The sequence below is a fragment of the Haliotis cracherodii genome, unplaced genomic scaffold, assembly GCF_022045235.1.
Source record: "Haliotis cracherodii isolate W230 unplaced genomic scaffold, xgHalCrac1.p SCAF_5, whole genome shotgun sequence".
Lineage (NCBI taxonomy): Eukaryota > Metazoa > Mollusca > Gastropoda > Lepetellida > Haliotidae > Haliotis > Haliotis cracherodii.
Window position 1 is genome coordinate 47773812 of NW_027266308.1, and position 14797 is coordinate 47788608.

General features: G+C 40.9%; 1 protein-coding gene across 1 annotated transcript in view; it reads left to right on the top strand.

Moving 5' to 3' along the window:
* The first annotated feature begins 8075 nt into the window (after window positions 1–8075).
* The window catches only part of LOC139442077 (WD repeat-containing protein 81-like), a 32337-nt gene continuing 25615 nt past the window's right edge, over window positions 8076–14797 (top strand). The window contains exons 1-4 of the mRNA XM_071222857.1: window positions 8076–8281; window positions 10325–10503; window positions 11121–11277; window positions 12436–13791. Of these exons, the coding sequence (XP_071078958.1) occupies window positions 8195–8281; window positions 10325–10503; window positions 11121–11277; window positions 12436–13791 (1779 nt within the window). The 5' untranslated portion in view covers window positions 8076–8194. The remainder of the gene's footprint in view (window positions 8282–10324; window positions 10504–11120; window positions 11278–12435; window positions 13792–14797) is intronic.

Below are 14797 nucleotides of genomic sequence, written 5' to 3' on the forward strand. Positions count from 1 at the left end.
AAGCATATATACAGCAGATGGCCGAGACCAAAAAACGGTTCGTTATATCCGCCAATTCGCTATAAGCGTGTTCGTTATAAACGTAGTTTACTGTACTATGAATACCGTTCAGAACGGCGTAAAACACAACTCACTCACAACTTCAACAACTGATGCAATTGCTATTACTACTTCTGACTCCGTGGGGACCAGGTTAGAATACATCCCCTCTTCCTGCACCACATTTGATTATATACAGGCCGCTGTCGTATAGATGGAATATTGCTGAGTGCGCCGTCAAACAAAACTCACTCACTTTTACTACAAAATGTCCTAAAAGCAGTAACAAAGCTTCAAAATAAAAAGAATATGAGGGTCGTGGGTTATTATCGGGGATAGTGGGCGGTTTCAAAGACGAGTTAGCATCATCGTCTAGCCTCAACAACTTCAAGATGGCATCTCTAGGAGACGCCTGACGATGGCATCTATTAACATGCAAAGAGGTTGGTACCATACTGGTATATTACCTCTCCGTGGCGCTATACAACAATTCTCATTGAATGCGTGATTGTTTTCAGGATGTCTAGAGGCGGGACCAAAGCGTGCCTGATAGCTTCGCCTCACGCAATAAAGCGTTGACAACGCGCATGCACAGTGGGTACAAATTTGACGATAATAGTGGTTATCATAGCGCACTGTCGGTGGTCCCAAGACAAAAGAACGTGCTATACTTTTGTCCTTTGAATCCCAAGTAGACGTAATTGCATCAAACATGTCACGTTCTTTTCATTCCTGTTCACTAAAAAACATGTTTATCATTAAAAACATGCGTGAATTGGTATTTTATCGAGTGAGTGAGTTGACATCCCCATCACGTCGACATCGTCTACAGTCAGACGTACCCATACTGCGCAGACCAACGTTTGTTTCTTTGCCTTTTAACGACGCGCTAAACAATATTCTAACTATCTGACGGCGATCTGTAAATAATGGACTAGACAATCCAGGGATTTTCTTCATGCTCATCGATCTACACAACAGGGATACAATTACATGCATCACCCAAGTATCCACGTGACTAACGACATAAGTAGCTAGCGTTGGTCAGTTCAGTTGACGGTCGTCCAAGCAATATCCACGTCGACGATTATCATCGAACGAGTATTTGCAACCGATCCACATTCATGCGAACCAGTATAGACCTTCGCTCTGCTACTGAATCACGACGGTGACATGCTGTAAACGGATGCATGTTTAAAACAACAAACAACCATCTTTGATGCATAAGTTACAAAAAACACAACTTTTTTGCAACAAAATTCCAGAACAGAAGAAAAGAACTGTCTTAATATTGGTTCCTACAGCTGACTATTCGGTTACCGTTAGGTCTCTTGTAACCTGGTAACCAGCTCCGTCCTTGGCACTGGTTCAATATGCGCATGTACACAATGTTATGTAATCCCGACGCAATGCGCGTTTACACAATCTGCGGATGCCATACGTGCCTATGTCAGTAGAAATGTCCTAAACTCGTCTCACACTCATGTACACAGACACACTGATGGAGGTGTCCTAATCAGTGATGTCAAATCGATTTCATGTCAAGGACAACAAAATACTGACACGAATGGCGCATAGTATAGGTTATATGTAAAATGTGTCATAAATATATCGTATGACACAATCGCAAATAATCTAATAGAATCACAACATACTTGAGTTTCGCAACACAATCACCCATGTAACCTTCCTCCGATTTAACTTGCATTTTGCATTATCAATTAAGTCCAAACCCAAGCTATTAATTGAAGCAGCACAAAAATCTCCAATCCAATGTGTGGTACGCATATATTTTATCGCTATCGCGATCGCGAGTTGGGTTAACGCCGCTTTTAGCAGTATTCCAGTTAAACCGAGGCGTGTCAGCTTGATGTGGAAGGAAAGCCCGAAGTGATGCAGATGTCAGACGTTTACCACTTCGGTGAAACCCACGAGCACGGGTGTGGTACTGACAAACCTAGAAACATAATCGGGGCGAACCCAACCCAACCCACAATCATAGGTTTCTGGCGTGAACAAGGGACGCAACTCTGCACAGCGAATCGCGGCGCCTTAGACGACTGGGCCACCCGTGCCCCCCGCTATCGCGAAGGCTTATATGTATCCTTGTATATCTGTCTGCTGTAAACAGAATATGTGATAAACACGTTATTTAATGAGAACGGATGTAATATCTCCATATATCAAGTTGACTGGACAAGAACTAATGTTTGTTGACCTTTAATAAATATATCAATTAGTTTGAAATTGTGGTGGACAATATGTGAACTATCATCGACATAATACACTAAGCATTACAAGGCATTATCGACAAAGAGTGAGAACAAACGTTGTTGTGATTATATCAGACTGATTCAATTGATTGACAAATGAAAGTAAATTATATGATATAGACTATATTGGTATAAACGTATCAGTCAAGGCAGACTAGTGTAGATTAATGTCGTTTAAACACGTCACACTTCAAAATTTCTTTCCCGTTCAATGGTGATGAAAAGACCCGCCATTATAAAATAACTGGCGTAAAGAAAATAGATAACAAAAATCAAAATAGTGGGTCGCATCTTGGGTCAGTTTGAAGATCAGAACACTTCAAATCTTCAAACAAAAATAGCACCTTTGAATATTCCATTTTTACAGTAAACACTGAATGGTAATGTGACTGTAAACATCCTTGCGTCTCATATACTGTGTATACTGTCCAGGGTGCCGTTGTACGCTGAGATTGTTCTGTACAACGGCACCCAGGTTGTTTGTGAAGTTCGAGTGCACGCTGGTCTAAAAACCGGTAGCCTATCATTTCATATTGAATTTTAAGCAGACTTGAAGGTAATTTTGTGCAGGGTTAGCGGTCATCTCCTCATTCTAGCAGCAAACGGGCAACATTTCAAATCCATGCTTGATGTCAAGGAATATTTAAGTTTGAACCTTCCATTTAATATACGGATTATAGGGCTGGGACGAGTCCAAATTTACTACCCGGGTACCCACCCCCTATTACCCGACCCTACCCGGGTACCCGCTGTGGGTCTCAAGAGGTAGGTACAAACGGTCCGATTGAGAATAGTTTGACCGTAGCTCTGGTAAAATGTATTTAGATACATGTATGTATGTATATATTCTGTTTTTATAGCTTTCCATTATTTTTAGGGAATGGAGACCATGGAACAACGGATGCGATGTTTCAAACGAAACAAGAAATTAATCTTGAAAAATCTTACCGTTAAAGTGTTTTCTCTGAGATGTCTACCGAGTCATGGAATGGAATATAAAGCAGATCCAATCTTGAGCGATCTATTCTCGTCTTTGAAAAACAACCGGAATGGTAAACAATATTTTCAGAGAAATCTTTTTCTCGGAAAACAAAGTCTCGCATTTTATGTGGTAATTAGTCAACATGGCTGGTAATAAAACAGCATGTTATTACCGCTGTGTCAATATTTGTAGGCGGAAGTCATCTCTGGAATGATTGATAAAGTTAATTTTGGAGATTGTACTGTAAACATAATTTGTGAGATCAGACAGTTTAAACACCTGTAATAAACAAACCCGTTGCTGCTGAAGTTTCTGAAAAATTCCTCAACTGATCAATAAACTTTAAAAGAAAACACATATCGGTAATCACTATCTTCTTCGAGTCACCTCTTTCGGGCGAAATACCGTATTTCCTCTAACAGAAGCCAACCATGGTGAATACGGCTGAGAACTGGGCCCCAGTAGCATTTGCTTATCGTAAGGTGATTAAATGGAGCCAGTGGTCAGGATGGGTGGGCGACTTGCTTGATTAGGTGTCACTGGTTTGTCTTGTGAAGACTCTATTATTTACAGGCCCTCGTTATATACTAAAGGAAAAAAAGTAATTGTGCTTCATATAAAATGGTGAATGGTGAATATAACATCATTTTTGGTCATTCGTCTGATCAATGTTTTATCATAACAAATTCATTGACAAAACCCATACCTTGTAACATGAGGCAGTGCGACACGCCCTAAAAGAAGGATGGTGTAACAACTCAACAATGTCAGTATCGGGTGTGACCACCATTTTTTATACAGGATAGGCACCAGCGGCGCATTGAAGGCACCAGATGAAAATAGCCTGATGGATGTTTATTCCAAATTTCAAACAAGGATAAGCCAACCAGGGTAGCGTTACGGGCTGGTTCTGGTCCTGTCGTAAGCGTCGCTTTCTCTCATCTCAGACATGTTCTATGGGGGAGAGGTCTGGAGAAACAGCTGGCTATGGTGAATACAGGAATGTCATACTCCTACAGAAAGATACAACACGTGCAACACGTGGGCGGGCAGGCTATGTTGGTACAGCAATCGCATGCTCCCTCAAAAAGATACAACACGTGCAACACGTGGGCGGGCAGACCATGGTAGTAAAACAATAGCATGCTCCCTCAAAAAGATACAACACGTGCAACACGTGGGCGGGCAGACCATGGTAGTACAACAATAGCATGCTCCCTCAAAAAGATACAACACGTGCAACACGTGGGCGGGCAGACCATGGTAGTACAGCAATGGCATGCTCCCTCAAAAGGATACAACACGTCCAACATGTGGGTGGGCAGACCATGGTAGTACAACAATAGCATGCTCCCTCAAAAAGATACAACACGTGCAACACGTGGGCGGGAAAACTATGGTAGTACAGCAATAGCATGCTCCCTCAAAAAGACACAACACGTGCAACACGTGGGCGGGCAGACCATGGTAGTACAGCAATAGCATGCTCCCTCAAAAAGATACAACACGTGCAACACGCGGGCGGGCAGGCCATGGTAGTACAGCAATAGCATGCTCCCTCAAAAAGATACAACACGTGCAACACGTGGGCGGGCAGACCATGGTAGTACAGCAATGGCATGCTCCCTCAAAAGGATACAACACGTCCAACATGTGGGTGGGCAGACCATGGTAGTACAACAATAGCATGCTCCCTCAAAAAGATACAACACGTGCAACACGTGGGCGGGAAAACTATGGTAGTACAGCAATAGCATGCTCCCTCAAAAAGACACAACACGTGGGCGGGCAGACCATGGTAGTACAGCAATAGCATGCTCCCTCAAAAAGATACAACACGTGCAACACGCGGGCGGGCAGGCCATGGTAGTACAGCAATAGCATGCTCCCTCAAAAAGATACAACACGTGCAACACGTGGGCAAGTATTATCCTCCTGCAACGTGACATTATTTCCCTACATATGCACAAAGTGTAGAACATGATCTTGAACGGTGTCGTCCCGGTAGCGTACGCTATTCAAATTATCATGAACAATGATGACGACGTACAGTAACACAAGCGTCGCTGAAACGTTGTCCTGGACGTCTGTTGACCCTTGCACGGCCATCAGGGCTGTCCAAACCTGGACTCATCTGTGAACAGATGCTGTCTACACTAAACTACCCATACCTGATGGTGGCATGGAAGCAAAATTGGGCGTATCGTTGGACGTCGGGGCCTGCTGCTGTGCTCCTTCAACCGGTAGCGTACGGTTCTGCCACTACCTGGTCAAATTCCAGGAACTGTCCGAGCTCTGTTATATGGCAGTTTGGTAACGACTCCGTAGCTGCACCAACCGAATATGGTTGTTTCGTTTTCGTGACGTCACAAATGGACGAACGGCCCAGACGATCATAATTGTTGCCCTGCTGTAGATAACGTCTCCAAAGAGATGATACTGTGTTTCGATGAGCAATCATTGAAAATGTCTGGAAACGGCGCGTAGACGTTGATTGTCAGCAAGCCGTGGCATCGCATACGTATTATTTACGGCTAAACAAGAGTTGTTTTCATGAGCACCTGATAGCTGACATTTTTGGCGTGCAGTTCACATTGAAAAAAAGACACGTGTGTGAATGCCATGCTCCCAACACACGCAAACATCCAAATTGTGCGCATGAACATGCGCGTGCAGGGGGCACGGGTGGCCCAGTCGTCTAAGGCGCCGCGAATCGCTGTGCAGAGTTGCGTCCCTTAGGCACGCCAGAAACCTATGATTGTGGGTTCGAATCCCGGTTCGACCCAATTATGTTTCTAGGTTTGTCAGCACCATACCCGTCCTCGTGGGTTTCACCGAAGTGGTAAACGTCTTAGACCTGCATCACTTCGGGCTTTCCTCCCACATTAAGCTGACACGCCGTGATATAACTGGAATAATGTTAAAAGCGGTGTTAAACCAAACTCACTCACTCACATGCGCGAGCAAATAATGAATCATGACCTAAAGTCGAGGAAATGTCTATATGAATATGTATTGAAATATGCCCCTTATAATTTCAAAATAAATGTATTTGTATTGAACTTTTTATGAATCACAGTTACATTTTTTTCGTTATTATATATTGCTGGGATAATCCAATTGGCGCCGGTGTCGTTGATGCTACGGTCCTGCGGTCCGCCGGACATCGTATCCTATAGAATTAGAAGTTCGGACAATGATACCCAAGGTGCAATATTTATAACCTCGGTACCAGGACTACTAATCCTAAAGACTCACTGTTCAAGGCTAGGAGCTAATGTCTATCGGTGTCCCTTTCTGCACCATGTACACACTATCATCATCAGAATTATTCTCTCAGTCACAGTAAGGGACTCGAAGTCAGGGGCAGGACAAGGTTCCTAACGGACTATGAGTGTACTTTTACACTGGGTCAAAACTGGACAAATAGAGGCCGAGTCTCTCAACTAACCATTGGATCTATAGTAAAACAGTAACTTATCCTCATTCTGAAACCATCAATTTAGTAGTCCCTTACTCATCCTATAACTCCTATACCTTATAGATTTACGACTGTCGTGGCACTAAGCTCGTTTGAAGGTCGGTGGATAAATATCATATAAGAAACAAACACGCCGAAGGGCGTCTGTTACTGATACTACGTTGAGGACATAGTCATTAAACAGGATACTTTATCATGGGTGATAACGGCCTAACTGTTGGGTTTACTGTTAAAGGGAAAATAAGGAGGTGTATGCTAGTTAGTCTGTCTTACGGACCCTAATACAAATATATCAAATACAGCCCATGCAAGTCTATAATGTTTGGCAAGTCTAGATCACTGCAGTATCTGAAAATGAAGAGTGTCACTGGGCTCCTTTTACTATATTTTTATTAAGATAACTGAACAACTGGGTTTTTTTCTGTATGATATATGTTCATTTCAGAGACTAGATGTTAGTATATATGCTAGTGACAGAATTGCTATCTAATTTATCTAGTTTATGCTTATAACGGATTTGCAGCAGTTTTCATACAGGTTTGGGAGTCGAACCCGGGACGTAACTTCCTAAGCCTGATGATCGAACTGTCTGATCAATCAACTGCCGTTTAGGCTACTACAGATATGTACCCCGTGTGCCTTTCCTTTTGTCGAATGGACGCTTAAAAATTCGTTCGTGCCAAGCATACATTACAGGACTGATTGTATGTATTCCGAGTTTGGTTAGAACACGTTTCACCTGACCGAAAGATACTTTGGGTATAAATATCTGTTGTACCGACAACTCGTTCAGCTTGAGAACCCGCTCATAGCACCCTGAGCCTGTGGTCATATATGATGTCACCTGCCGTGCGATAATCGCCAAAAGATCGAATGTTTTATATAATAGATATTAGTATTTTGTAGATGTTATTATTGTATATAATATAATAGAAACATAACTTGAATGGTCATGATACAATGGACAAGAGTCTGGCGTAATCAGACTTATATTGTCCTTCGATCAGACCGCTTTCACCAGTATTGTCACATACGTCAAACAACGATCGGAAAGTGGGGTGCAACGCAACGTTGACAATGTGACAATGTTATCACAAGTCAAGTCATTTCATACAGATTAATAAAAACAGAGAACGATATATCTACTTCAACTGAATATTTTTTTTTAGCTATGAGCCATTCGAAGTGGCAGCGGAAAACGATATCATGATTTTAGTGGTTGTTATCTGTCTCTCATAAACACCATTATCTCCCTTAGAAAAACAAAGAATTGCGAGTTACCTGCCCGAGATCATCGACATTAGTTCAGATTTGCCACCCACCTTATCTATAGTAGCTGTCAGAGGATGATATAAGCGATTTTACCATGTAAACTGATTAGCACATGTCTTCTGTGTAGACAGGGGACATATTTGAAACATGGATTTGCTCTCTGTGGTGTCGGAAAGACTGTCACTTCCTCGACATCATATTGGATGTCTATCCAAAACTCGAGTCGTCTGCATTGTGAGTGGAGTTTTTTTGCTAAACTGAACATGTTTCCATTTTGAACATGTTTCAATTACACACTCTTCACAATTTTAGCACGTCTGTGTCGTGTTTTGAACAGGAGATCTTAATTGTTCAACAAATATCTCTAAATTTTATTTTTCATTGAAGAAATACTGTTTACATAAGTAAACTCTATTTAAAGATACTGTCAGGTTTTGAAAACAGGTTCTATTCAGATAGGTTAAATAATAACAAATTCATAGTTCAATTCAATTGCAAGAAGCCGTCTATGGGACAAGCAAAAACATGCTAATTGTTTCACCTGCACAGCTCTTTCGATGATGACTCCATGTAAAATTACATTCCCTTTAGATCATTTTGGCATGTTGACTTTTATTACTCTCAGGATAGTACACACCTTCACTGTGTGGGATTTTATTCTCAGTGCAGAGTTAATATGGTAAACACTAAACGGCGTGCCAACAAATTAATAGGCACATTGTTTACAGTAGATAAGAAAAATATCCTGCAAGGTATGCTACTTACCCAAAAGGACACAGTACATGATCTTGACGATAGACATTGATAACATATACAAAATATGTGACCCTTACATGTCTCCTGGTCAACACTAATGTGTAATTTGTTATAAGCAGATGTTATTCCTTACAGTGTTTACCAGACATGTTTCTCAATTGTCAAATGGTGTATGCTATAAGCCTAACGGCTCTGCGCTGATTGAACAGCAAGGTTTGTGCACAGAGCCTTTGACAATGAGAACCTTGTCTACATGTTTATCTAACCCAAGGTTGAATTTGAAGTTGACAGTTTAGTGTGCATTTCAAACAGTTTTGGTTTGGAATTAGTAACCTCATTTTTCCACTGTGTTATAGTTATAGCTTATGATGATATGTATCGTATTGTAGCGAAGACATTATGGAACATATGTTTTTGGTTAACTGTATAGAGGTGCTAATGGTGTACAAAAAATATTGTTGGCTATGATGACATCATAGAACTATATTTGAAGTAGAAGTTAGTGTACATGAGAAAAGGATTACTTATAAAAGATGCAATGCAAAGTATGTGTGATATATAAAGATATATAATTAGATATATCATATGTATATCATATATGCTGTCATGATTTATCAAGTATTTATGGAGGGAGAATTCGGATGGTCTTGGAATAGGGGAATCCCCATTTATGGGATCTCTGAACTATATTTAGCAACACAAGTCAGTATCACGAATGTGGAGTCCAGGTTGTCTACTCAATCAGCACTGATAAACAATCAGCCATGGGCACAGCTGACCATTTTTTAGTTAGTTGTCAGTCAATAACCATGGTAACTTAGATGATGACATCCTTGCCCACTTATGAGCTTCACTGATCATGTTTGTAATAGATGTAATGAAATAGGGATAGTTTGTTTGTTGTATCTAATCTGAATGGTTCTGTGCCACCTTACTCAATTGCATGGATACTCATGATATCAGCCACTGGTTTGTTTTGGTCAAGGCATGGTTAAACTTAGCTAAGAGTAAGACATGAAGTACTTTGGGATTTAATTTTTCTAATGTGATAAAAAGGCTATCTATCTTGTCTTGCGTGCCAGAATCCTATGATCCTAGGTTTGAATCCCAGATTTGCCTGATTATGGTACTTGGTTTGTCAACAACATACTCATGGTCATGGGTTTCTCTGAAGTTGTAAATGTGGAAGACCTGTACATCATGAAAGGCTTCCTCCCACATTGAACTGACATGTAATCATATATGGCTAAAAAAAATAATAGTCTTGGTTCACAGGCACTGCCAACGTCATCATAATGTTCATTGCACGTTTCGTTTTTGTTTCCATTTTCAATTATTTTTGTGTGCATTGTGTATATTTTTTTGAAAATGGAAATAAAAACAAAACGTGCAGCAGACTTTATGAAATACTGTTCAAAGTGACATTAAATTCTGCTCACTCCTCCTCCTCCTCCTCCTCCTCCTCCTCCTCCTCCTCCTCATCATCATCATCATCATCACGTTGGTTTTCCTGTTGTTCAGGTGTCCCATGATTGGCTGAAGCACCTGAACCATGGCAAGGTCCCCTCCCTACAGGGGCTTGATGTTCTGGGTCAGGCTGAAGCGGAACAGTATTTGGCTGCTTCGTGCATCAAGTTGTCAAAACCTTGGAAGAAAATAACAATCAAAATAATCAGAAAAACACAGGAAAGGGTTTCCAGGTAAACCGCTCAAGATGATCTTCTAAAGTGTTCTATGTTGTGTATACATGGAACAGTTCAAGTTGGGGAATAAACCAGCTTCCTTGTTTATTAGTCACAGTTAATTGTTTATATGATAATAGCTTTGCAACATTATGAAACATATGAACATTATGAAACCAAAATACTTCCTACATACTGAGTGCAGAATCAAGAGGGCCAATCTTATCAGGGTTATATGAAATGTGTTCAAATACTTTCAACATGTTTGTTTGTCTTTCACTCTTTGTCTTTTTTCCCTATTTTCATCTTTTATGTTAAGTCTGTGTCACTTGTTCATGATTTGTTTGATAAATGGCTGACATTCATGATTCTCATATTCTTTGAATGTTTTAAATGCCTGTGGTTATTACGACAAATAGAATCTGTCTCCAGGAACCTATGTTTGTCATAAGAGGTGACTAAATAGATTGGGTGGCCATGCTCGATGATTTGGTTAATTGTCAGTCAGTGGATTGTCTGGTTAAGACTTGAGTATTAACAGGCTCGCATCATATATATATGCTGAGCCGGGCTTTGAACAGCACAGAAACAACACAAACAACATGTATTGTGTAAAACTCCTCTGATCTTTTCAGACTCAGGGATGGTCCTCTCTACCCTACTTCAGTTGCCAAATCTCTCTTTGAACATTTGTCAAATGTATCACAAGAGAATGTCAGGAACATTTGGCTGGATTCCTACAAGAAGTTCCGAGGGCCTAAACTACAGATGGACATGACAGCAACAGAAAGTGTAAGATGTTTAAGTTGTCTAAATCGTTTATACATGGCCTGTGAACATTTTGCAGTCTGGTGCAAAATAGAAAACGGTTTGTTTGCCGTACTTAAATGCTCTACTTATCAAAAGAAATCACTAACATCCACACTGTCATATAGGCCAATATGCATTGGGAATTCCAACCGTGCCCCCTCAAGCAGTATTCCCCGTCATCATCCGCTCATCTAGCCTTGGTATGACTCAAACAAACACCCAATGTTCACAGAACGTTTATATAATTCCATTTTCAGATTCACCCTTGTCTGGATTTCTATCCAATTCTAGCTTTACTGGGTGCAACTTTTATTTCAAATGAATGACATTGCCATAGCAGTCATTTTATGACTTTTGTAAAACCAAGCGTTAAATCTCCGCGTTAATATACTGGGTAGTTCACTTTAAATAATTAAAGTTTGGTGTTTATAGGGATTGTTTTGTCATGATTTATGTGTATAATAATATATGGATTGAAGTTCTATTTGTTGATGAAGACCGTGCCTCATGTAAGCAAGTTTACCACTGGAGCATTTCATGGTAAATTTGCTTACGTAAGGCACGACCCGTGAAGATCCGGGGTATATTAGGTCTTCAGCAACCCATGCTTGCAGTAAAAGGCGACCATGCTTGTTGTAAGAGGCGACTAAGGGGATCGGGTGGCCATGCTCGCTGACTTGGTTGAAGCATGTCATCGATCCCAATTGCGTCTGGTCCAGACTCGATTATTTACAGACCGCCGTCATATAGCTGGAGTGCGGCATTAAACAACAAACCAACCAATCAACCAACGTGAGGCACCGTCTTCATCAGCTGATGAACGTCAACAAACACAACTTCAATATATGATATGAAAAATCTTAATTATGAGGGTAATATGTCATTAATGATGGTAATATGATAGATGTCATTAATGATGATATGATATGTCATTTTTTAATATGTGATAGATGTCATTTATGATGATAATATGATGGTTGTCATTAATGATGGTAATATGTTAGATGTCATTATAGACCAAAAGAATCGCTGGTGCTTGTAATTTTTGTTTCTGTCTCATGATAATGTCATGTTGATAGTAGATCCCTGACATTAATCAAACGTCATGAAGGCAATAACCTTTGTCATTCACATTTTCAGTTTTCTTCCTTGCTGAAGCAGTACATGTGGAGATTCAAGCCTAATGTCTATATAGACCTGGACAACCCGTCATCAATACCGGGCACTGGAGACACCGACAGAGACGACAAACTGACCGATCACAACGTCCTCCCAATCACTGTGTTCCTGGAGTCCTCGGAACACATGTTCCTCATCCATCCGTTCATCCCCTTCACCCTGTGCAACATCATATCCTACAGCCCAGCCATATTCAACTCCTCACACATGCTGACCCTGTTCCTCTTGTACCAGATTCTACAGACAATGAAAGCCTTCCATGAGAAGGGGCTCTCAGTTGGGGACATCGCCATGCAAAATATTTTACTTGACAGTAAATTCTGGCTGTATGTGACAGCACCTCAGATTCATTCCCTACGATCATCATATCTACGAGGTGGTAGACAGGAAGATGTTGTGGAGACAATATCTGAATCAAAAACCTTAGCGACTGTGTCAAAGTCATCTATATTCAGTTCCAGTTTGACTGAAAAATTGTTAGGTAGCAGTACACCAAAGATTGAGAAAGGAAAGAAGAATGGAAGCAAGAAGTCCAAGCAGTATGGTTCTCCTGGTTGTGATGAGATTCAAACCTCAGGGCTACAGCAGCTATCATCCTTGCATAGTCCTATTGACCAGCAGGGGGCGACATTGTGCCCCGAGGGAGAGAGGTACTGGACAGAAGCCAGCGCATTCCTCTCCTCATGCCAGTACAGACAGTATGAGGTGAATGACCTACCCAGGATTGTTGACGATTGGACAAACAGAAGGATCACCAACTTCAAATATTTGATGATACTGAATCATTTAGCAGGAAGAAAAATGGGGGACCCGAATAACCACCCGGTCTTACCCTGGATAATGGACTTTAGTAGTCCTAATGATGGGTTCAGAGATCTATCCATGTCAAAGTTCCGCCTCAACAAGGGCGACGGTCAGCTTGACTTCACTTACAACATGATGCCTGCTTTGTCTGATGACGGGGATCAGGTGCCACACCATGTGTCCGATGTGTTGTCAGACATCACATACTATGTCTACAAGGCCAGGCGGACTTCCAAGACTATCCTGTGTGCTCATGTGAGAACCAAGTGGGTGCCCCATGAATACCCCAGTAGCCTTCAGAGGCTGCAAGAATGGACGCCTGATGAATGCATCCCAGAGTTTTACACCGATCCAACTCTGTTTGCATCAATCCATGAGGATCTCCCAGACCTTGAGATCCCACACTGGAGCTCATCGACACAGGACTTTATCATCAAACACATATCAGCGCTAGAGAGTGAGAAGGTGTCAGAGGATCTTCATCATTGGGTTGATCTTACATTTGGTCATAAGGTCAGTCCCTAGCGTAAAACACTTGTGTCACTAAGAGCAAGAATAAGAATTTTATATTTATTTCCCTTTCCTTGCTGCTCTCTCCTGATGGACGAGAAATAAATAAAAAGACGAAAAATTAACATTTAGCTTTGGTAGGTTGAAATATAGATAATTATAATATAACAAGAAGGTTTCTCGTTAGGATCAAGCCAACAGTTAAAAATGTTATCTGTTTGGGTCATGTATTGATATATATGCAAATATGAAAGGTCAGGTCGGTACTGCTTGTATAGTTTACAGCTTTACATAGTTCAGCTTTCGACAGTTGAGTGAGAAATGACCATTGGGGATATAGGCAAAATACTTTGATATTTGTTATCATGATCAAAATAATAGTCTTACGATACAAATATCAGTTTAGCTGAGGCCTTTGACAAGTGTAGGCAAACTTAGTGTAAGCGGGATCTAGTTCTAGCTAAGTTGTACATCTCTGCGGCTTGGGGTTGGTTTGGGCAGACGATTTACCTTGCTTTAGCTTATCACTGTGGGGGTATATTGGACTGAAGGACAGGACAGGCAGACTAAAGAAATGTGATAAAAGGTTATTGACAAAGTAGACACAGTTTATGGATAAGATTCTCTTTGGTACTGTAAAGGCGACATTTCTTGCAGGTGGATGATGGAATGCCATGATACTTGATAGGCGATAAATGACAATTGAAAAAATATGTTTTGTCTTTATGGTGGTTACGCCACTGTATGAAAAACAGAAGTTTTATCTGTTCCTTTGGAACTATGTCGACTGACTGACTGACTTAATCACTGAGCTTGTGATGTAATATATTTAAGTGCACATTCCAGGAAAGCTTGCAGTGTTTAGGTGCTGTTTGCGAGAGATGAGAATACAAATTTGACAATACATCTGATAATGACATATGATAATGAGGTGATCATGCTTGTGAGTGAGTGAGTGAGTGAGTATGGTTTTACGCCGCTTTTTGCAATATTCCAGCAATATCACGGC